This window comes from Delphinapterus leucas, chromosome 2 (genome assembly GCF_059928025.1).
Source record: "Delphinapterus leucas isolate spDelLeu-1000000601 "Yukka" chromosome 2, BTC_Dleu_Yukka2, whole genome shotgun sequence".
NCBI lineage: Eukaryota > Metazoa > Chordata > Mammalia > Artiodactyla > Monodontidae > Delphinapterus > Delphinapterus leucas.
Window position 1 is genome coordinate 42,667,029 of NC_143130.1, and position 24,966 is coordinate 42,691,994.

General features: G+C 49.6%; 1 protein-coding gene across 1 annotated transcript in view; it reads left to right on the top strand.

Moving 5' to 3' along the window:
• LOC111169328 (NT-3 growth factor receptor) overlaps window positions 1-24,966 on the top strand; it is a 107,665-nt gene that overhangs the window by 56,222 nt on the left and 26,477 nt on the right. The window contains exons 2-3 of the mRNA XM_089906227.1: window positions 253-327; window positions 839-910. Of these exons, the coding sequence (XP_089762353.1) occupies window positions 253-327; window positions 839-910 (147 nt within the window). The remainder of the gene's footprint in view (window positions 1-252; window positions 328-838; window positions 911-24,966) is intronic.

The following is a 24,966-nucleotide window of genomic DNA, read 5'->3' on the forward strand; positions in this document are numbered from 1 at the left end:
GCTGAGGGGGGAACGTTAAATGCTGTCCATGAGTTTGGCGCTTGGGATCCCACAGCGAGCCCATCAGCCAGGTGGCACGCGTGACACCGCACTGGGGAAGAAACCGGCTCAGAGATAATTGACGACTTGGTGGAAATCCTGGCTCATGGGTGGCTGCTCCAGGATTTGAACCCAGGTCTCTGGCACTAAAGCCAGTGCCTTTCCCCGTGGCCCCTCTGCTGACCCGAACCCTGCCTTTCCTCTCCCCTGCAGACACATAGAGAACTGGCGCGGTCTGCACACGCTCAACGCCGTGGACATGGAGCTCTACACCGGCCTCCAGAAACTGTGAGTGCACCAGCTCCCGGGGTGTGTGGGGAGTGGGATGGGCTAGGGCTCAGCCCATAGTTTGGGTTTCAAAGCAGGACCTGAACCCAGGTCTCCTGGGCTAGTGTTCCTTTCTCAGCCCTCTGCTTGGCTGATGGTCCCCGTGCAGCAGGAAATTTGCAGTCACCTCCTCCTTTGGATTCAGTGCAAGTGGCTGTGGGAGATTTGGGGTGGAAGGGAAGAGGCACAAAGTGGGTGGCAGTGCAGTAGTCGTGGACCAGATTCTTACCCACTTGCCAGGACGGGCACATCCCTCACCCTGACCCAGGTCCCGGTGGGGTGTGAGCCCAGATGCCTCCCACTGGACCCCCTCAGTTGGATCACCCAGTGATGACTGATGGTGAAGAGATGCGTTCAGTTCACCGGGCGGCTGCCGTCCAGTCTTGGCCTCACTGGCTGTCAGCCTTGGCCCAGAGCAGAGATGTTTCTCTGCTCCGTAATCTCTGCTAAACATCTTTTTCTCTCTCTCCAGGACCATCAAGAACTCAGGACTTCGGAGCATCCAACCCAGAGCCTTTGCCAAAAATCCCCACTTGCGCTATATGTAAGTAGAGCTGAGAGCTGGGACCCGGGCCTTAGAGAGTGGGTGGGTGGGGTCATAGGGCGGGAGAGAGTCCTGGGCTGTGAAGCCTAAGGCCTGAGATCTGGACCCGGCTTTGCCACTGTGTCCTGGGGCAAGTCCCTTCACTTCTCTGGACCTGAGATTTTGCCTTTTAACACAAGGGGTTTGGATTTGATGATCTGTAAGGTTCCTGTTGGATGGAAGAGCCTAGGACCAAGGATTAGCAGGAGGGAGTGTCTCTTCACTCCCAAGTGTGTTCACTTCCTGTGATGAAATTTGCAATTGTATTGGAATGTAAATGAGAGGAAATTCCCCATATAAGTGTAGTGTGTGATGTGAGTACTATACTTCTGAGACCATGTGTAGGTCCGTAAGTGTGTGTGTGTGTGTTTGTGTGTGTGTGTGCACTGGGGTGGTGGCGTGGGGTTTGGAAGGGGGAAAGCAGGGCCAGGCCACGTGTCATGTCGAAATAGATTCTGGGTTCAGTGGAGAAGAGCTCTGAAAAGCAGAGACACCTGTATATAAGGTCACACAGCTTTGGGACAAGCTGGAGGTGACATGACCCTGGTGGGATCCCCATGTCACCTGATCCCCTGGGGGGGGTGTGCCCCCCTCCTCTCCCCTCTCCCCTCCCACCACTGCCATGTCTGATGGTGGAGGGGCCTCCTGGCATTCGGCTCTGTCTAGACCTGTAGGGGTGGAATCACACGAGCTTGGTGTTTCCTCTCCAAGCCTAATTCTGGGCTGAAGACTCTGGGATTAGACGGGAGGACCACCATTTCCTGGGGAGAGGCGGGCTTGAAAAGAAGCCTAGGGCCAGCGATTAGGGGAAGTGCCAACATGCTGCACCTGTTGGGGGTCCTTACTCTTCGGTCAAGCCTTCTTTTCAGATGGTGACCATTTTGGACATCTGCTGGGCATGTTCTCCAAGAGCAGAGATTCCATAGGAACCAGGGGGATGGAGTCTACTGTATTTGGGGAGAAAATGGAGGAATGGTGTGCAGATGAATCTTTCCTTTGGCCACTTGAGAGTTGTACTGGCCCAGGCACTTTGCACTTGAAGGGCATCCTGGCTGCATAGGAGTCTCACAGGAAGAGACACAGCACCCAAGGGAAGTGGAGGGGAGGTAGAGAAAAAGAAAAGTCGTGGAGAATTGCAGTGGGTGAGTTGTTTCTCTTCTGGGGGGCCCTGGCCTCACCCCCGGGCCTCTGTGTGTTTTCCCAAGCACGTAGTGAGTGCTTGGTAAGTATTTTTTTAATCAGTTATGGCCACCCCTGCTTTGTGCTGAACTTTCTTTCCTTTCTCTGGACATAGCGCACTGTATGGCCACTGATGTAGTACCTGTGGAGGACCGAGGCCTCCCCTGCAGCTGTCTCATTTAGCCATTGCCGCCTTGCCCTAATTGAGCCTCTGTGGTGGGATTCTTCTGATGTGTGCTCTTCGCAGCTGGGGGCATAGCTGGGACCAGAGGAGGGCCTTGGACCGGATGTTCCAGGTGTTTATTTTATTGGGGATTTGAGTTTCAATGTAAACTATCCCAGGAGAAGAAGCTTTTGACCTCTGAGAAGTCTCCTTTTCACACTAACTCATACAAGGGTCACAAAGCCAAATGCCCACGGCGGACCAGGTGGGGAGAGTGGAGGCTGGGGACCATGTGTTCCCCCCGAGAGGCAGCCTGTAAGCAATTCCAGCTGACTGCTGCCATGAGGAGGCGGGGCCTCGGGTTGCCAGATTTACTGCTTTTTTTTTTTTCCAAGAAGAGCTGGAGGTCCAGTGAAACCTTTCAAGTTTTAAATACTGGCAACTAAAAATAAAATCTCTCAACTCATGGGCCAGGCAGAACTACTCTGTGGGCAGAATATGACATATGGAGTGCCAGTTTGCAGTCTAGGGTCATACTTTGGACAGAAGCTGCCAGCATAGGAGGGGCTCTGTCCCTTTTGACGACAGTGGCTTGGTGCTCAGAGCCTGCTAGGGCACTGGGCCACCCGAAGCTCGTAGGGCAACTGAGAGGGCTTCCAGACCCATCATGTTTCCATGGGCCATAGAGGTGGGGGGAGATGCATCTTGGGTTAAAGGTGTCTCAGAAGTTGGGTTGTACTAGAACCTGTCTTTGAATTACCCTTGAGATCCCAGAAGAGGGCTGCGACCCACCATCTCTTCTGAGATGATCTGGGTCTGCTGGCTGGTGGCAGTGACGGGCTGGTGGGGCTTTGCAAGATTCCCAAGACTTTGGGGGCAGGAAGGGTCTGGGTGGAATAGGTTCTGATGACACCAGTGAGCCTGCCCATGACCTTGGGCACTGTTTTCTCCTGGATACGTTGGCCGGCTCTTGACAAAGTACTTGGTATTGGCCACAAAGGGATCAAGAGTGAGAAAGATGGGTCACCATCAGTCCAGCCCCAGTTTGGGCCTGTCTGCATATTGGGGGCTAGTTGGATGCTCAGATCAAGGTGAGAGGGTCAGCACCTGGTCCAGGGGCTCTGATAGGCACGGTGGGGCTGCTGGAGGAGCCTGAGGATCGCAGAGAAGTGAGTTAAGAGGTCGAGGCATGTGCACTGGCTTCATCGATGGGTTGGTTTATTAACTTTTACTCCTTACGAAGACAAACCCCAAATCCTGACTGAGTGAATTTCCCGGCAGCTTCGGGACATTTTCTCCTGGCAGATGGGCCAGGTTTCTCTGCTCTCTCACAGCATCTTCTATTTCTGTCCTCTACATGCATTTACAAGTCTTCAGGCCCCAGCTGAGCAATCACAAGATGATCACTTACTCCAGCACTAATTGCCGAGCCCTGGCTTGGCGGCTTTTGTTTTCCCCCTTCTTCTTCTTTTTTCTCAGGGTGATGGCTGAGAAGTCTTTTCTTCTCCCCTCTGTACCCAATAAGAAGCCAGAAGTGAGATCATTGCCTTCTGTACCAATGTCAAGTTATCCAAATTGTTCTGATTGGTTCAACTGTCTCCCACCTCTAAGCTGCTGTTGCATCAGTCAGTGTAATTCTTTCCTGTGCCAGAAAAGGAGCCAACGATGTGAAGGCCAGGTGGTCTGCCACAAAGAAGGCTGGAGATGAGGACTCTTCAAGGTTTACGAGTGACTGACCATCTCTTTCTGACCGCTTCTGTTTTCTCTGTCTTTTCTGGAGTGTGAAAAATGAAATACTGATTCCTACACATCAAGGGAAATACTTTTTTTTTTTTTTTTTTTTTTTGCAGTACGCGGGCCTCTCACTGCTGTGGCCTCTCCCGCTGCGGAGCACAGGCTCCAGATGCGCAGGCTCAGCGGCCATGGCTCACGGGCCCAGCTGCTCTGCGGCACGTGGGATCTTCCCGGACCGGGGCACGAACCCGTGTCCCCTGCATCAGCAGGCGGACTCTCAACCACTGCGCCACCAGGGAAATACTTTTTGAGAGACTGGAATATTCTTGACCCTATATCCTTTCCCTGATCTTAAGGATTTCGGATTAAGGATTCTTTTTTTAATAATTAATTAATTAATTTTTGGCCACGTTGGGTCTTTATTGCTGCACGAGGGCTTTCTCTAGTTGCAGCAAGTGGGGGCTACTTTTCATTGTGGTGCGTGGGCTTCTCATTGCGGTGGCTGAGCATGGGCTCTAGAGTGCTGGCTCAGTAGTTGTGGCGCACGGGCTTAGTTGCTCTGCGGCATGTGGGATCTTCCTGGACCAGGGCTCGAACCCGTGTCCCCTGCATTGGCAGGCGGATTCTTAACCACTGTGCCACCAGGGAAGTCCCAAGGATTCTTAAGGATTGGGATTTTCCAAGTAGGTAATTGGAATGGCTATTTGCTAATGGATGTAAAAATGGTGCCTGTTCTGGTGATGGGATGTGATAAAGATTAAATGATACAAGGCACATACAGCACTTAGCCCAGTGCCTGTAAATAATCAGAGTTTAGAAATGGAAGCTGCTAACAGTGACGTAATTATTGTTATTACTGGTGGTGGTGATCATGGAATCAAAGAAGAGAGATTAGGTGGCCTTGACAGGGATTCTGACCATTACTTTATTCTGGAAAAGCTGGATTTCTGTCCTGCATCTCTCTGGTGACTAGAATACTCCTATCTACAATCTCTCAGATGACTTTCTTCCTTGAATACTGATGAATAAACTCTGATAGATTCTCTGTGGTCTCCATTTAGTCCCCCTTGCTCTAGACTGTATGTAGACCCCTCCTAGCCCTGGTAGTTTCAGAAAGGATCCACCCAGTGGCAGTTGACGAGCGTACGCTTTATTTCCATCTTGAGACCGCACCCACTAACACTAGTGAACTTGGATCGGTTGCTGAATCTTCTCCACCCCCCCGCCCCGCAGCTGACTCATCTCTTCCTTCCTGGGGTTTGTTTTCTCTGGGGTGTCTCACATAGAGACCAGATCGCCACAGTCTGGGGTCCCCATAAGTAGAGTCATGGCGATGTCTACCTATGAACTGCACTCAAGTGATGGTACTTCCTTTCATCTGTAGAGCGCTTCATGGTTTCAAAGTACTTTCTCCTATGTTATCTCCTTTAATCCTCTTACCATCCTGGGTTGGGGAGTGCGGTAGGCACTTTTATAGCCCAGAAGGCAGGTCCAGAGAGGGTCTGATTTCTAAGTACCAGAAATACAACTGCACCAAAGTCCTCTGATTCTCTTTCTAGAAATCTTTCTACTGTAGCTCATGGGCCAGAAGGGACAATGTTTTTCATTGAAGCAATTAAAAATTTTTCTTAACATTTTTACAGAATTGCATAAAAAATGCAGGTATCTGAGAAGAGGGAACAGCTAATACTGATTGAGAACTTTACTACGTGCCAAGGACTGGACCTGGTGCTTTGGCAAATATGATCTCACCCCTCAGGGTAACTGTAAGTTAGGGTTCCCCTATCCCCATTTCATAGATGAGAACACTGAGGCTCAGGAGTCATAACTGAGTTCCCCCAAGGTCACATAGTAGTTAGTGGAACAGCCAGGATTTGGACTCTGATCCTTTTGACTCTGAAGTCCCTGGACTTTTCTACTTCCTAGGCATGTTTTGTTTCTCTGTCTAGTTTTCACAGCAAGAATTCCTTATGGGGGGCGGGTGGATGAGGGTCTTTAAAGTTTTATTAGAGAGCCGCTATTTCCCCTGGGAGATTTAGCACCATCCATCCTCAAAGAGCTCTGTTGAGAAAGCTCTGTTTCATTTCTTTTCCTATTCAGGTCAAATCCTATAACAACAGCTACGTTACGACCTGAATATCTTTGCTGTAAGAAATTTCTTAACGTTAGCCTGTGGCCCACTTACTTCCAAGAATATGTAATGTAAGATTCCAGCAAGCCAAAATAATTTATTTAATCCCTTAGAGTTGTTGTGGTGCGATCTTTCTTGTGTTCAGTTGCTTGATTTCTCTCCCTAAGTCACACTGTTATCCCTCTTTGTTGTAAGCAAACATACACGAGGTGTTCAGCTGAGAGAGCCAGCCCAGAGCTGACCTGTGTGGGCGGGGAATGGGGTGGGGAGGAGAGAATGTCCAGATTTGGGCACGATTGTGTCAACAGTGTCATGTTCACAAGGAGAGAAAGGCAGCGACACTGGGCAGGTAGGAAAAGAGGAAGTGGCCAGAGTCCCTGCCCTTTCAGGACATGGCTGAGTCAGCAACACATTTCTCCTGAGACCACTGGGGTGAACATGTGGTGAGATTGATTTATTACGCATTGTAAATTACTTGGTGTTCTCTCTCCTTGAAATAACCACCCCATCCTGGGTTCCAAGACAATGTGTAGATATTGTATCTGTAGACTTTTGCCTCTTCTTGCCCCTTACCTCTGCACTGATTTTTCTCCAAGTCCCAAAGGGGTTGTAACTGGCACGCTTGTCCCATGACCTTTTCTTCGCATGTGCCCTTCCTCCTCTGTCTTATGTGCAGCACTTAGCCGTTGAATGCTGTGTAGCTAACAGTTAGGAGTGTGGGCTTTGGAGATGGAAAGGCCAGGGTTCAAATCCTAGATTTACAAGTCCATGTCCTACAGCTTCCGTGAGCTTTGAAGGGAATATAATAGTTCCCACTTCATGGGATTGTTCTGAGCTTTAAATGAGACGATGCTCGAAAAGTGCTTAAGGCAGTGCTTTACGAAAGACTCAGTAGTTTTGCTGTTATTAATGACTTCGCCCCTGCTCATTGGTCTCTGATTTCACAGAATCATAGATAGTTAAAGGTGGAAGGGACTTTAGCGCTAAACCTGTACATTTATATTCCTAGCCTTGTTCCCATCCTGGCCCTTTAGACTCATAAATCAAACTGCCTCCCTGGCATCTCTACTTGGGTGGCTAAGACACAAGGCAGACTTGACTTGGCCAAAACAGAATCCGTGGTTTCATTCCACATCCTCACTCCAAACCCTCAGTGTTTCGTGTTTCTCTAAGTGGTACCATCCACCAAATTGCTGAGGCCAAAACCTTAGGAGTCAGTTTTGACTCTCCTCTTCCCTTTCCCTGCCCTCCTCCACTCTTCCACCATTCCATTCATCAAGTCCATAGGATACTTTATAACCATCCACTTCCCTCTCCCTCCACATAGGCTGTCTTGATCCAAGCCACCTGGCTCTATGATGATGGCCTCCTAACGGGTTTTATTGCCTCCGCTTTGTCGCCTACATTTCATTCCCAACACAGTTGCCAGAGTGATATTTTAAACACATAAATCGGATCGTGTCACTTTGCTGCTTAAAGCCCTCCAATTACTTCTCACTGTATAATAAAAGCTAAACCTCTTACCGTGGCCACGGGATTCGAGTTGATTTGGTTTCCATCTCCCTCTTCACCTTCCTTGCTCTCTTCTCCCTGGCCCTCTGCCGCAGCCTATGAACGTTTCTTTCAATCCCTTGAACACACCAAGCTCATGTTCCCCTTGGAGGTTTGGTGCTTGCTGATCCATCCAACCCAGATGAATATCCTGCCCCAGATCTCTGCAGGGCTGGGTCCTTCTCATCATTCCCTCCAACGTCTCTCTCAGCAAGGCCTCTCTGGCCTCCCAATCTGAGTGGCCTTTCTTCACTTCACTCTTTGCTACATCATTTCCTTGGCCCTATTACTTTTTTTTTTTTAACCATTATCAGTTTATTATAAAGGATGTTAGAAGGGATACTCCTTGGCCCTTATTACTTTTGATGATCTGAAGGTATGTCATTCAGTTACTTGTTTATACTCTGTCTCCCCCACTAGAATGAACTTCCTTGGAGCAGGGACTTGGGGCCACTGCTGTGGCTCCAGCACCTAGAATAATGCCTGTCACGTGGTCAGTGGTCCTTGGCTATTTGCTGAGTGTGTGAGTGACTCTGCTCTGCCATGATCATTCTATGGAATTTCTTCCCATAAGAATCCTCATACACACATGCATACATCATTTCTCACGCATTTTCAGGGATTTACAGACTCCCCTTGGACCCTGGGTTAAGAACCCTTTCCAAGGATGTCCTAGAGAGAGGTGTGCGGTTTCTGGGATGTGAGGTATTATACCTAGCAGGTCTTAGCCATTTGCAAATTATTATACCAGATGTGACAAATGAGATTTATAGTATGCCGTATTCTCACGGGCATAAAAGAATGCCTTCATAGTTTATAATCTCCAGTATGGTAAAGGTAAGTCAGGAATATACTGGTGTGGGGTTTCTTTGGGGGACAACGAGAAAACATTCTAAACTGGATTACAGTGAGGATTGCACAGCCCTGTGAGTATACTAAAGGCCAGTGCATCACACATTTAATCAGGTCAGTTGCCTATCAGTAAAACTGATGAGTGTGCACAGGTGTGTATGCGCGTGTGTGTCTCACATCCTTCCTTAGCAGAAGCTTTCAGGGCCTGCGTGTGGACCAGGGCCCCTGGTCCATCGAGTCTTTTTGCCCTCTGCCATGGGACAGAGGATGTTAACGTTCCAGACAGAGGCTGTTCTATTAGCCTGGGTCTCGCTGGGGAGATTATGGGAGCAAAGCCACAGCTGACCTTCTGCGGACACGGAGTATGAGAAAGAAAGAAACTTTTGCTGTGGTTAAAAAAAGGAGAAAAGGACAAACCACGATGGTGGCTGTCATCAGTGCATGGGGTGGGTAGGCCACCAAGGAGGGCACGCCGTGCTCACTCGCGGTGCCTTTGCTGCCATCCTGTTTCTTTCAATCCTATTCAAGAGAGGGTCTCAGAACACAAGTGAGAGGGGTGCTACTGCAGGATGGCTTCGAACCTCCTCTCGTTTACGTGTATAGAAGGGAAAATCGTAGGCAAGTGGCAGTTCTTTCTTAGAGCTCGTGGGTTATTTGTGACAAAGCTGTGATCGCTCACAACTTTGAAGCACTGTACCTTCTCCAGTCTTCCAATACAAGGCAGTGGAGGGGCCCCTGGTTTAATCTGTAAGTGTGACAGTGGATCAGCGGTGGAGCAGCTGAGAAGGCTTCATGGAGGAGGTGGCCGTGGGGTTGGCATTGTAGGAGGTGTGGGTTTGGATGGGTGGATGGCCTGCTTATGGCACAGGGGCTGCTGCTCACCGTGGGATGAGTACAGCCCTTTTCCTGTTTTGGAATTTCTCCCAGAGCTGTGTAGACACATGTTCATGGTTCCAGGCCATCTAGTCTGGCCAGCAGGTAAATGCTGAAAGAATTCCAAGGGAACAGGACTTGGAAATTGAGCCATGTGTCAAGGCGGTGGGATTTTTGCAATCCAATGATGTGGGAAGCTTGAGTCAGGAAGGGAGAAGATGCTGAACTTTGGATCCACATGCGTGTGGGGAGGGGCTTGGGCCCTGATTGGCTGTCAGTTGTGAGAGGTACTATTTGGCTATGACAGTGCTGGATGATCACACCTTACACATGGCTTTGCTCTTTCTCTGGGTTATCTGTGACCCTGGATAAGCTGTGTAGCCCATTTAATCTGTTTCCACATCTGTAGAATGAGGTAGTGTTACCAAATGGCCCAGACTTGGCCTCATCGAATTTTGGGAAGTTCTTCCTGGAAGAGAAGTGGCATCTGGGGCCATCAAAGACGAGGCCAGAGGAAAGCTGTTTTCAGCTTATTTTGGCCCTCGCCTCTGCACTACTTCTCTGGTAGGCATTCCAATGCAGTGAGTTCCAAGGACATCTAGAAAACACTGATTATATATCAGGCATTAGCCTATATGCACATTATATGTCATTTTATGTTCATAGCAGCAAGTGGCCACCATCATTGTCTCCATTTTACAGATGGGGAATTAAAGGCACAGAGAGGTTAAGTGACTTGCCTACATTTACACAGCTACTCAGTGGCAGAGACAGAAGCCAGCCCTAAGTGGGCTGCCTCTAGAGCTCTAGAACCTGTTGTCTTCATAACTCCACTCTACCATCTGTTCACCATGGCCAACTCAGGTCCAACCAGGGCTGGTGTCAGTTCTCTGGAACCCAGCTGGAGAGGAAGGTCAGGCAATAAGCTTCAGAGCAGCACTTCTCAGAATGGGGGAATATTTTGGCAGGACTGTGAGAGACTACTAAGGAAGTCCCTGAAACCAAGTCCTTTACACGTGGTTGCCAGCAAGGTCTAGGGGAGCTGGCAATGCCCTTTAGCCTACTGGCTGGCACTCAAGAGGGCCATTATCAGGTAGTCACAGAGTATGAGTGCTCAACAAAGAGAACAGCGCAGGTGGGGATAAATCCACACTTATGATATGTGCCTGCAGGAACACCAGACATTCAATCTGCCCATTTCCAGGGCAGCATGGGGCTGCTTTCCATGTCACCAGCCCTGGCTGTGCTTGGCCCCAGTCCCAGATAGGACCATATCTGTAGGTGGCAGACCCCATTACAAGATCTGGGTATGGGAGTGGGAAAGGAGGGGATGTGGACCAGATTATGTGAACTCTGAGGCCACTTTTGCAGCTTCAACACCTGATACCTCCCAGTGCAGTCGAGTGGTGTTATTTCTGCCTGGATCCCTGCATTCTTCCCATATCCCAGCTCCTGTGACATCTGATGACTTCAGACAGGGCCTTTGTTGTCTTTTAAATGGATCCTTTTTTGGTCCTATTGAACCCAAAATGTGTTTCGTACCCTAGAATTCACCAAGCTCCAGATTTTCAACTTGGAATTTCTTAGTCTCTACTCATTTATTTGCTGCCTCCAAAAAAAATGTCAATTTCCAGCCCACTCACACCCTGGGTCTCCTGGGTGATTGCCCCTCTGGGACCCTGGGAAGGATTTGCTCCTTGGGCCCTCGTGAGGCAGGTGGCAAGCTTCCTAAATAGAGTTTCTTTTTTTCTGTTCCATTTGTGTCTCTCCTCCAGACTCCCCGTGGTCCTGGGATTACTCACGTCTTCCTTGATAATTTCTGTTCACTTTGTTTTGCGGACAACATTCTGATCCACCCGGGGCAGATCCAATGTGACCCAGACTGTATGGCCACGCACCTCCCTTGCCGGCCATTGTCTGTGATATTTATTTTGCATTTTTTTGTAGTCAAAGCCCTACGTTCAATGTAAAGGTTGTGTTCTTTCTGATTTCAGGTATTTCCATTCTCTAGGAGCCTCCAGACTGAACTTTAAGAGTTTTCTGTAACTTCATCAGCTTTGCCTTTCAAGACTCAGTCTCATGCTGAGTAAACACTCTGGCCTCTGGGCTGCGTGTCTCCTAGCCTTGGGGATTAGACCATGTGCCCGTATTTTCCAGCCTTGATGATCCTAGATTTTCTTTTCTTTTCTTCCCCCCTCCCCTAAGGCTTCATTACTTCCCATTTGTCCACATCTCTCTTCTCCGTTTTTCTTGTTAAGGACAGATTTAGAAAATGAGATTAGTCTCGTGGCTATTTTGGAGTCATCATTAATTTTTGTCCCTCTTCATGCTTTAGCAGGCTGGCAGTCTCGTATTTCTTCCTGGTTTCTTCTCGATGGCTTTGCGAAAGTCTCTTTTATTCCTGGGTTAACCCTTTTGTCTCTCGGGGCTTGCCTTGGTTTTGAGGAGCCTCTGCCTTTTCTGGGTGGCCGTCTAGGTGATGCAACCATCATGACTATTCTGGGTTGGAAGGGCATTGGGTCTCCCAGAGCAGGGGTAAGCCATGTGCTACCCCTGACCTAAGCCATGGCAGTCCCCTGGCTGCCAATAGGGGCTGCTCCCCACATTGACCTTGAAACCCACCTGAGGAGTCCAGGTTAGACCTGAAATACACTTCGGAGAGGTATGTCTCTCCCCCATGCTGTGCAAACTCTAGGTCTTATGACATCATGCTTCTTTCGTATTAATTGCAGGTTTGAAGAATGAATGAATGAATGAGGGAGTAAATGAACGAGTGAAAACAGCATGTACTTTGGAGGTGACATTGAATCTCCAGCTTTGCCATCTCTTTTACTTTGTGTTCTCGGCCAAGGAATTACGTCTCAGTATCCTTCCCAGGACATTGGGAACGAATTCCTACCCTAACCCTACGGGCCTTTCTGTGAGGATTGAAAGAGTGAACGAACATACAGCACCTCCCCTAGTGGCTGCCCATGGTAGGTGCTCAGTAAAGAGTCCATCCTTATCCTGGAAGCTATTACAGAAGCTCAGAAGTTCAGTCCTTGTTTAAGGCGTTTGGAAGCCCAAGCTCTAAACAGGTGGATCTGAGGCTCCTCTGGAATTCTAACCCAGTATGTGGGGAAACCAGAAACTCAAGGGTAAGGGAGTTAGAAAGTTGTGTTGGTATGCTGGTTGGAGCCAGTGGATGCCACCCCAGCCCCTGTCCTCTGGGGCAGTGTCAAGGCCATGAACACTTGCCAGCTCATAGGATGTATTAGAATAATGTTATTGCCAGGGAGGGGGCTTTATTAGTGTTACATTGCCATTCTCAACAAAGGAATTGAAACAGAAAAAGGGGTGGTAGTGACGTGGGGTCAGGCACGTGGGGCAATGTAAGAGCTGGATTTAGAGCATGTAACTCTCGGGATCCTAAGTCTCCATTGCTGCTTCTTCAGCGCTGTGTCCCACCCTTTTCCCTGATAGATGTTTCCATGGGTCTGTTCATGTCTCCACTTCAGAGTTTACACCTGCATCTCTTTAATGTGGTTAAGACTCTGGCTTGATTTGTGATTTTGAAGCCTCTGCTCAGAATAACTCCTATCCTATTTGCATTTAGCCAGAGCTAGTTTTTTCAGCCAGAGGAGCGGAATTCTCTCGAGCTCTGCCCATGCCTGTGGTGTAAGGCACCCTTTAGGGCCACCTGCTTCTCTCTGCAAGACAGTGGACTGGTTGGATGTGGCTGCATCTGTCTTGCCTAAGCTGGGGCTTTTGCTAACAACTGGAGTTACCCAGGGTTGGGCTTTGGGGAGGTCCTTTCAGTTCATTTGACTTCACAGAGTAATGAGGCCCCAGGAGTCCTCAGGGACCCTACAATGGGCCTGATGGGAACATGAACCCAGAGCCCAAGCCTTCGAGGGTGTGGTGGTCTGGCCCTTCCTCTGCTCCTCATACCCTGGTCTTGGTCAACATATTGCTACAAGGAGGCAGAGCTTGTGCAGAGCTGTTCTCTTTAGATAGCAAAAGGAGACCTCCTCTTCTACACCTGTCTCTTCGTCTATAAAATGGGTCCAATCCTGCTGTCTGCATGTCCCCTCAGAGGGTTATGGTGAGGGTTGAGTGCATAGTGTTGGGAAAGGACTTTGACGAGAGTGGAACCTGAGCATCTGACAGGATATTCAAGGGGACGTTGTGTCTGTAGTTGATTTCCTGGGTTTGGACAGACAATACTGGGTTGTCGTCTCCTTGCCAACCTCCTGGGAGCTTGGGACCACGAGCGGATGCTGCCATGGGGTGTGGTGAGGGGACCTCACCCAAATACCAAAATCTGGGAAAACATGACCAAAACACTTTATCCTCTTGGGTTTAGCTAAAAATGGAGGCAAAAAAGGAACTCTGACTCGGTTTGATGATCACGTTATAAGGATTTTGTAAAGAGTGTTGCTGATGCAGATGACGTCAGCCTCATCCCAAAACAAGCAACCCTGAGCCTGGCATTTAACCACTGATGTTTTGTGTCTTAGAGTCCTGTGAAGTCCACTGCCACAGGGTTATGTAGCATTTTCCCAAGATATGCATTCATTAATTCCCACCAGATACGTCTGTTGAGGTCCTACTGTGTCCCAGGCAAAGCTGCCAAGGTAAATTACACTTAGGTCTTTGGCTTCCGGGGGCGAGAGAGGGAGGCAAAGGGTAGAGGCAGTTACTCTTCAGTGTGATGGGGACTGAGGGCTCCTGAGGAGCACTTGGCAAAGGCAGGTGTTGCATCTTTGTGGGGGGCAATTGTAGCAGGGAAGGCCCCCTGGGGTGATGACAGACAGCCTGAAACCTGAGGGTGGGTGGGAGTCAGCAGCTGAAAGAGCTTGGTGGGGGGCTGGGTGGTGGGGTATTGGACGAGGACTATTGCAGGTAGAGGGAACTTCGTTCTGTACGTCCAGAGGCTTGGCAGTGAAAGAGGAAGTATGACGTGCTTGAGGGACCACAGGCCCCCACTGAACCTGAAATCAGGCTCAAAGCATGACTCCCGCCATCATCTTGCCTTCTGGGCCTTAAGTAGGCGGTACTAAAAGGTTAGAATCTTGCTTCCGGCTCTCCTGTCTCCCAGAGTGGTCCTCTGATCTAAGACCTCTGTCGCTTGGGCAGCAGAGCTCTGGGGAGTGGTTCACGTCAGGGAGAGCCAGAAGAGAACGGGAAGCCAGGGCTGCAGGACAGACCCCCCCTGCCCCGCCCCGTGTGCCCCATTTGCTGCCAAGCAGTAGGTGTCTGATGCCTCCTCACCTTCTTCCAGAGGGAGGGCTTCGTGCTTCCCTGCCCAGGGCCCCAGTCTCTTTTATACGCCAGTGTCCTAAGAGGTCTCCCCAGAGCTGTCATGCTTAACCCCATCCCAGCTTGGTTTAAATATTTCAATCTGATCCTCGTGAATGTGCTTCTGATGCTCCTGGGCTAAGAGCCAGATTCCCTCAGTCTACCAGGTGAGCATGCAGCCTGGACAGAGACCGGGGTGGGACAGCGCAGTACAGGCCTGGGACCAGCCTCGGGACCTGTCCCAAGCGCTCTCCACCAATATCTCCCACGCTACCTCTTCTGCTCCCGGCTCCCGCGGCACTGTACTTCCCTCCAAGCCTCCGTCGTGCCATGCTGCCACCCTTCACGGCCTTTGCCTGTGCTGATCCCTCGGGGTGGAAGGCTTTCATCCCACCCCCAGGCTCTTTAGTTACTGCCTACCGCTTCTTCCAGTTTCAGCCCAAGGATTGGTCGAAAGCTTTCTGTGACCCGCCCCCCACCACCAGCCGCCGCCATAGATGCTGTTCCCATCACCCTTCTTAGGTCCCTGTTCTTTTTCTTCCATGGAATCTGTCTCGTAAAATATACGTTTGAATTTAATAATTATCTTTCAATTATGTGATGTTTGTTGTCCCTGCTGGTCTGAAAGCTCCCTGAAGATAGGCATCCTGCCTCTCTCCTCTGCCACCCAGTACCCAGAACTTGGCAAGCGCTGGCATGTGGCAGACACATCAGTGGATGAATGAACGGGTGACTCGATGGAAGAGCTGCACGGTCATTTGTTTCCTTTTTCTCATTGGGTAAATCCGAAGCCCAAAGGCCTTCAGGACAATAGAAAGTAGGCTTCTGCCTTTGAGAGGCTGGGCAACCTCCCCGATGCTGGTTGAGTTTGGTTCCATACCGTGTCCGTGCCGCTCAGAGCCAGTTACCCCCGGAAATGCCCGCTCCACAGGGGAAATAAGGGGCTGACCTCACTCATCCACCCAGGCACCCCAGTGTTTTCCTCCAAGAATGAAAGGGCACCTTAGTTCCTCGTCCTTTTCCATACCTGGAGAGCCCGGCTGTGGCCCAGGAGGCAGGTAGCTTATCCCTTCCAGGTGGCAGTGGGGCTGCCCTTCTGAGTGCCAGCTGTCCGTCTGCGATCAGGAGCCTCTGCCGATGCCAGCAAGGGCAGTGTTTGCAAAGAGCAGCCGTGTGCTCCTTATTTATTGTGAGGAAAAGAAAACAACTTAAGGCCTTGTAATTACACAGCCAGGCATGTTCTTAAATAAAGCTTAAGCATTCAGAACTCCAATTAGAATATTAATAATTGCATTTCCCAGCAGCCTTCTCTCTTTCTACTCCTTCCCTCTCCTCCCATCCTTCCTTACTCCTTTTCCCCTCTGTCTCTCTCATTGGTGCAGGTCTCTGATGGGACCTCAGCAATCTCTGGAAAGCCTCTCTCCCCAGCTATGACTGGGCATACTTGCGAGCCCAGTCTTTTTAAAGATCATCAACACTGATCTTTTTAAAGATCATCAACAGCATTTCTTTTCTTTCTTTTTTCTTTCTTTCTTTTCTTTTCTTTCTTTCTTTTCTTTCTTTCTCTCTCTCTCTCCCCCCCCCTTCCTTCCTTTCTTTCTTTCTGCGTTGGGTCTTCATTGCTGTGCGTGGGCTTTTTTCTCTAGTTGTGGCGAGCAGGGGCTACTCTTCACTGCGGTGCGCGGGCTTCTCATTGAAGTGGCTTCTCTTGTTGCAGAGCTCGGGCTCTAGGCGCACGGGCTTCAGTAGTTGTGGTATGCAGGCTCAGTAGTTGTGGCTCGCGGGCTCTATAGCGCAGGCTCAGTAGTTGTGGTGCACGGGCTTAGTTGTTCCGTGGCACGTGGAATCATCTCGGACCAGGGCTAAAACCTGTGTCCCTGCATTGGCAGGCGGATTCTTAACCACTGTGCCACCAGGGAAGCCCAGCAGTATTTCTTAAGTGATTTCAAAGGCATGGGGCTGTGCTAAGATTTTCTTGACCACCCCCCCATCCCCATTTCTGTTAAGCCTTGAGAAGAGGGTAATGTTGTGTTGAGGACACGAGGATTGGGGTCATTCATAGCTGGGCTCCATTTCCAGCTTGACTGCTGACCAGCTGCAAGACTTCGGTCAAGTTCATCTAATCTCTTTGAGCTGATTCTTTCTCTGGTGATAAAATCATCTCCATCATAGGCTGGTCTTGGGACTTGGATGAGGTAATGCATTTGAAGTCCTGACATGTAGCAAGTTCTTTCCAGATATTAGGTCTTTTCTTTGCTATAGCTCTAGATCATACCAGAATTTTATGGAGTTTATGTCTGTTGTCCTGGACCCACACTTTCATTGATGTACCTAGAACATGCTAGGCACCTAATAGGTCTCCCCAAGTATCTGTGAAATGCATTGGATATGTCTTTGTGGGACCCTGAAGGTGGACATAGAGAAGGGCTGTCACTGTTGTGCACGGTTTAGTGTTATGAGAGGCCCAACGACATGTTTCCTCTTATGACTACTGCCCAATTCCTTGAATAATATGCTCTCATAACCAACATGGCTACAGTGCTTTATAAACCACTTCTCAAAAATACCATCTCATTTAACATGCAGTGTTAAGGTGAAATAGCAATTACTGGCATCCTCATTTTATTGCTGAGGAAACAGAGAGTGGATTACCCAAGGCCACATAGCTAGAAGCAGTGAAGTGTGTATCAGGACCTGGGTCTGACTCCAAGCTCTCTGTCTTTTCTGCTACACTGGGCTGTTTCCTAAGTCAACGCTGACCCCCGGGTGGGCACTCACCTGGTTTCTGGACCTTGGGGTCTTGATGCTGCTCTGAGACTTACCATAGATTCATCACCACCTGCTCTTTCTTTTAGTTTCCTTTCCTGTGACATGGGAAATACGTACCAACACTGGTTTTACTGGCAATGTGATAGTTGGATCATTGCCAGAAACTAACTCCAAAGTAGTTTGAAAACATATAGGTTAACATATAGGTTAAAAATCTATATTAGGGCTTCCTTGGTGGCGCAGTGGTTGGGAGTCCGCCTGCCGATGCAGGGGACACGGGTTCGTGCCCCGGTCCGGGAAGATCCCACATGCCGTGGAGCGGCTGGGCCCGTGAGCCACGGCCACTGACCCTGCGCATCCAGAGCCTGTGCTCCGCAACGGGAGAGGCCACAACAGTGAGAGGCCCACGTACTGACAAAAAAAAAAAAAAAATCTATATTAGATGATTGTATAGATGATGCTATGAAGGGCCTTGTTAAATGCAGGTAACAGGTGCTCTGGAAATGTCTCCCTGTGGCCAGTGCTGTGACTTGGGGGAGGGAGGAGGAATGGAGATACTAAGACAGGACTTGGTCCAGGTACAGTTGAAATGTTCAATCTAGTTGGGAAGATAAAATTAGCTTTCTTAGGCCAGAGATGCCAAAATGCTAACATCTGCTGTTTAGTGCTGACCATACCAGGCAGAGAGATTCTTGTATCCCAGGGATGCTGGGGAAGGATTCAAGAAGGACATGGGTCTTAAATTTGTCTTTGAAGGAAGACATGCAACATTATATAGGAAGAGGGAGAAAACTCATAGGTTGTGTGTGTGTTTGTGTGTGTGTGTGTGTGTGTGTGTGCATTTGCAAGCAAACAGGGAACAAAGCCAAGAGAAAAAGAGAAGAAATATTTATCGTGCTAAACTCTCTACTAGGCACTCTTCCAACAGTAATCCTGCTCAAATAAGTAATATTCTTCCTGTTTTACAAATGAGAACTCTAGGGCTCAGAGAGGTTATGTATCTTGTGCAAGGTCACATAGCTAAAGATATGGACTCATATCTATAAATTGCTTCTGAACTCATGTTCTTTTTGTTGTATCATGGTGCAAAGGCCAGGTCATCTATCTGAGGGTGGTCAGGAGCCCAACTTTCCCAAAAAGGACATAGGAAGATTGTTTCTTCTTGTCAGAGAAACTGGTATCTCACTACCACTCTTTTTGTTTACCATGTTCTCAACCTCCATGTGCCACTCCCTGGGGATTCAGCACCATGGCCAGAGCCCAGGGAGCCCTCTTGGGCACATGGGCTGTGAACAGCTCTCCAGAGAGAAGCTCCCGGTCCCTGGCTTCCCCCTTATCTTCTCTCTAGCATCATCACAGCCGCTGACCTGTGACCTTAAGAGCCACGTGGCACTCAGGAAGAGCTTAGTACATGTGGTGGACAGGTGGCCTGCTCTCAGCCATCCTGCCCGGTGGGATCCAGATGTAAACGGGAGGGGATGTGAGAAAGGCCTGCTCCTCCAGCCTCTTCTCCTCCCAGGCCCCATACAGAGGGAGCAGGGACTGTGATTTATGAGTGGGTTGCCCTCAACTGGGGCATCATGAAGTTGGGAAGGGACTGGGAAGCTGGAGTGGGGTTCTTTCCTCCGGGGCAGAGCCCCCAGGGTCTGTGTCCAGGATTGCTGTGCTCAGTCCCTTTAGCCAAGACTGTTCTGCTTCTGTTGAATGGGGACCCTGAGCAAGTGCATTTGTCATGTGCTTTCTCAGAGGAATAGTCAGAGGGGACAAACTGTGGGAGAAACAGCAGAGCAGGCTGAGTTATGGTGCTGGTGGGTTTGTCCTTCGAGGTGATGTGTGCCTTCTTCATTCTTGGAAGGCTTTCACCTGAATATGCAAAACAAAGTCCCAACTGGAGAGCAAGACAACTTCCGGCTGATGAGCGTGTGCATATGCACAACTCATACAACACACACAGGTGTACACTATGGTAGTGTGTTAAAGGCATGGATGCTGGAATCAGACACAATGATTCAGGTGCTATTTTAACATTACCAGCTTTGTGACCTTGAACTAGCTACCTAACTTCTAAGCCATGGATTTTTTTAATCTGTAAAATGGGAACGAATCATAACAATAATGTGGACCAGGGCTTCCCTAGTGGCGTGGTGGTTGAGAGTCCACCTGCCGATGCGGGGGACACGGGTTCGTGCCCCGGTCTGGGAGGATTCCACATGCCGCGGAGCGGCCGGGCCCGTGAGCCATGGCCGCTGAGCCTGCGCGTCCGGAGCCTGTGCTCCGCAACGGGAGAGGCCACAACAGTGAGAGGCCCGCGTACGCAAAAAAATAAAAATAAAAAAATAATGTGGACCATAAAAGGTTTTGGGGAAGATTCAATGGACTAACATCTTTAATATCTAATATCTTTAGTATTAGTTCCTATCAAGCACTCAATAAATGTTACCTATTATTTCTGTTTCTCAGAAAATTATTTCTGTATCCCAGTTTTCTTTAGTTTATTGACATGATTATTGTTAATGATTCTGGAAAAATTCCCATAGCAGGGAAAAATGATTAGCAAGTTAATTGTTTGCACTTGTCTTTAAAGCTCGTGGTTTAAATTAAGCTGAGGTCAGCCATAGTAGTGCTGGGATAAGAAAGAATTAGTTGAGTTTGGCACCCTGATCAGTGCAAGATTTGTGAAATTCAGACCCTTCGGTGAAATGTACCTGCATGCTTTCGTTTAACTAACAATGATTGTGATCAAAGTGGGAACTACGTCTTCCGCTTTTGAAAAGAGCTATCAGCAGAAACGCAGTTCACCAATGCTAGTGTGTATGGTCACCCCTGGGAGCGCCAGCCTTTGTCAGGCCCAGGCACTATGTGCTCTTTCCCTCTGTTCCTCTCTCTCTCTCTCTCTCTCTCTCTCTCTCTCTCTCTCTCTCTCTCGTTTCTCTAAGTCTCAATTTAAAGTGCCTCGTCTCTACAGGCGAAGGCCCTCCCTTCCCAGTTGAGATTCCATCCTCACGCAGCCTGGGGGAAGGTGAAGAAATAGCTTCTTGGAGGTCGTTCCACTCTACATGAAACCAAGTGGAGCGAGGGGCAGTTCTGGGTTCCATAAATTCAAATGAGATAAGAGTTCTTGTCTCATCTCTTCCTTCCATAAAAGTCCCCATGGACTCGGCCAGGTCTCTGCAGGAGGGAGGGAATAGGGGAATTCCATGGGGAATAGGAATGAACGATGCTTTTCTCAAACATTTTGCAGAATCGGACAATAGAGACCAAAAGACTGTGCATGGTATAAATTACAGAAAACAGTGGTGTAATGACATTGTTTGGTGAATAAATTAAAGCCCCGAGTCAGGAGGCCAATAACAGAGAGTGAGCAAGCAGAGAACTCTAATTAAAAGGAAAAAAGAGATGTTTTCAGCTGATACTGGAAATGAGACCAAGATGGCGGTGGGGTGGCTGGATGGGGGCGGCGGGCCTCTTCCTATGGCTGTAGCTCAGCAGAGAGGATGCAGCTGTCATAGGTAATCGCACAAGGTGAGAGCTCGGCGAGGCCAGTGCTTCTGAAACCGAGGAGGAGGGAGAGTGGAGACCTGGAGAATTTTAGTAGAAGGAAAGCCACATGAGCTTTGGAAATAGAGAGAGCTGTAGGTTCCTGAACTTCGCAATGATTTAGAATAAGTGGGGATAGGAGAGGTCTGTGTGAAGACAGATGAGAACCTGGGGAATGAGGAGGGAGATCAGGAGTGAGGCTGGTGGCTTCGGGATCACGGGCTTCTGGGGATGGTTCTGGGTCTCATGTATCTGCAGCTCTGGACTTTCTTGAGAATACCCTCTGACTTGCCCTTTGTAAGGATTAGAAGAAACAAGATATTTTATGCAAGGGCACCCGACCTGGGCCAGCTGACGTGCATGGACATGGGGGCCATGGCCAGGCTGACTGCATCTCACCACCCTGTGGGACCAGAAAAAGTTTTAGGCAATGGAAAAAAATTCAAATTCTGAGCCACAAGCAAACCTTTTCGGACAGGTCCCCTTCCCCAAATTCTTCCGGAAATGTGGTCAATGAAGAGTTTTCCATGGAGGAACGTGTCTTGTTAACCCCATGCACCAGTGCCTAGCATTGCCTGGCATGGACTAGGTACTAAATCAGTGTGTGTTGAATGATGGAGGGGGTGGCGTTTGCCTTTTAACAGAGTAAAAGCTGGGATGAGACTAAAACTCATTTTGTTTCGAGAATTTGCTCATCTCTTTTGTTCTGTGCTGTAAACCAACACCTAGAAGAGGGCGTGGCACATAGTAGGAATTCATTAAAATTATTGTCCAGACTGGAATGCTCTGAGAGCACAAGAGGAACTAACTAGATGGGATTCTGGGACCACAGATATGAACTGGGACTGTTTGGGCACACCTGGCCGTGTGGTCGCCTGTCATCAGTACTTATTGAATGAATTAATCTTGTATCCATGCAGATATTCAAGGGAAAGTGAGCGTTTTGTGGTTTTTGTTTTTGGTTTTTTTTTGCGGTACGCGGGCCTCTCACTGTTGTGTCATCAGATAGAATATCATCTAATCCATCAGGGCTGCGACAGGAGAATTATGGTGTGAGATGGGAGGCTGGAGGCTTCCTAGGTGCTGACTGACCCTGGCAGTGCACTAGGTAGGGAGAGAGGCTTCCAGATCCTCAAGTAGACTGTGAAGGGGGTACTGATGTGCCCCTTTCAGCATCCTCCCTCCCATACGGTGATGTGAGGTAGCTTTCACCCTGCCCTCTTTCCTCTGCTATTGTTGCTGGGCAAACAGAGTGGCCACAGGACTGGACCGGGGCAGCCACTGTCCATGTGCAGAGGTGGGAGGTCCAGAGGTCTCCCTGGGCTGCCTGGAAGTCTCAGGATCCAGAGGAAGAGGCTGGTGGGGAGGTGGTGGGTAGACAGGAAGCCAGAGCAGGAGGGAGCTGGGGCGTTGCTTAGATAAGGCCCTCTGCCTCCCCATCTAGAGCTTTTGAATGTAATATTAAAATGTTCCTCATTATTTTCCTTGGATGGGTTTTCTATCCTGATATTAATTATTCTTAAAGGTCAACAGCGCTCTTTTGAATCCCCTTCTGTCCTATCGTGTAATCAGTTAATTAATTGGAAACCATTTAGCAGCGTCTGCCAAGCGTGTTGCTGGGTGCGAGTTTTCTTGTTTTGCTGCTCCCGCAGTGATGGTTGCCTCCATGTGCCTGTTTTCTTCCAAGGATTTGGGAACTTGAGCGCGGGCTGCACCCTTCATCCCTCCCTCACCTGATGGACCCCCACTTTGCTCACAGTAGCTTCAGAGGTGTCATGTCATCAGCTTTTGTCTTTGTGAGTCTCTGCGGGTAGTAATAGCCCATTTCCATTGAGGACCTGCATACGCTGGGCACTGCAGGGAGTGTCTGTACGTATTATTTAATTTAATTCTCACCATCTAATGTGGTAGAGATTTTGCTCCCATTTCAGAGCTCAGCATGGTGAAGTGAGCCATCCAAGAATTATAGAGCTAGAAAGCGGCTGAGCAAAGATGGAACCTTCTAGAAGCCTTCTATCCTTGTTTGCTAGGATGCTGGTGCTTCAGAGCATCTGGGAGAGGAGACTTGGGTTGTTGCGGGAGAGTCTTAGTCGCAGGTGCTGCTGGTTCATTACAGGTACAAGCATTTGATATGAGACGGGAGCCCTGTTCTTTATTGAGCTTCCATTTTGCTTGCTGTCTCTAAAATCTGATGTATGCAGAGGGAATTCCTCAGCAGCTTGAGGGCAGAGCAGAAGTGGGAAGCAATGCTTGTGGGTCAGAATGCATCCAGCCCCTGAACCCTGTCAGCCCCCCAGCACTACGCAGTCACATTGAAAGGCTGGCCTGTGCTAGGCTCATTGGCAGCTCGTGCTTGTTCCAGCTCAGATCTCCTGCCCACGCCTCTCCTGGAGACGGGCTCCAAGGTGCTGCAAGCCTGGGCGTGTTATCGTGTGTATGACTCTACCAGCCCCCTCCCTGCCTGGGCTCTGGGCTGCCCCTGAAGGGGGAATACAAAGGTCAGCTCTGGTTGACGGTTCTCCATGCTTTTCCCTGGTGCTAGCAGATGGCTCTCCATCCTCTATGGCTTTCACACATAGTCTCAGTTAGCTCAGGGGACACAATGGGAAATTTGACTCGAGTTCCTTTTTCAGAGACCAGGATGTCAAGTCCTCTCAGATACGGGGTGGGGAGGGTTTTCCAAATTCTGCTTAGGAACGGTAGGATCCTGTCCTAGGGGTGGTGACAGGTGGGAGACATTGGGAGCACAGGAGGTGGAAACCCCAGTAACACAGCTCCTCCTGCTGTTCCTGGCAGGTGGTAAAGAACACAGACTCTGCAGCCAAGCTGCTGGGGTTCAATTCCTGGTTCCCCCAGGCAGCAGCTGCTAGCCCAGGGCAAGCTATCTAACCTCCTTGTTCCGTGATCTCCCCTCTGTAAAGTGGAGACCAGGACAAGGGTGCTGATGATTTGATGATGACGACGATGATGGTAGCACATGGCTGGTGGGGTGGTTGCAGTGTTTAATTGGGCTCGTGTGCAAAACCTTTAAAGAGCGCAGGCCCAGAGCAAGGACCACTGGGCGTGTGAGCTCCCATCATTACTACCACCTGCAATACCTCAGCCACCCCAGCGAAGCATTGAATACTTACTCTGTGCCAAGAACTTGTTTTGGCCACGTGTATTAATTCATCTTAATCCTCCAAGCTGCTCTTTAAGCCTTCTGCTTATGACTTCTGTGGTTAGGATGCAGCGACTGAGACCCAGAGAGGTTCTGTCACTTTTTCAGGGAGGGTCACCCAGTTCGGGAGTACCAGAGCCAAGCGTCTAGCCTGTCTGTCTGGCCCCAGGGTCCGGGCTGTTTATCACTACGCCAGTGGTTCTTACACTCGAGCCTGAGTCAGCATTCCCTGGAGGGCTTGATACAACACAGGATGCTGGGCCCACACCAGAGCATCCGACTCAGCAGGTCTGAGGTGGGGGCCCTGGGAATGTGCATTTCTAACAAGTCCCCGGTGATGCTGATACTGCTGGTTGGGGACCACACTTTGAAGATCTCTCCCTGCCTGGCACGATGCGGCTTCTCAGAGCAGTACAGCGGGGACGTGATTAGGCTTTCCATCACACGGCCTGACGGGGCTCTTCCTGCACTAGATCAGCTGCCCGTGCACTCCTTAAAAATTCATCTGTTACCCAGTTCCTTACATGATCTCCGTGTCTGAGCCTCCTGGCCAGTCGGGGCGGAGGAGAAGGCCCCGAGCGCCAGTGGCATTCATGTGTCCTCCTGGCCTCTGCCAGGAGGGAGGCAGGCAGCGTCCAGCTACGGCTCTTTATCCCTGCAGACTCTGGTCTGAGAAAGGGGAGGGACAGGGAGGCCTGAGCTGCTCGGTTTCAAAGGCACCCAAAGCCTTCAGGCCACTGTCAGCAAAGTTGGCTGTGTTCCGCCCTGGCTACTCCAGAGAGAGGCCT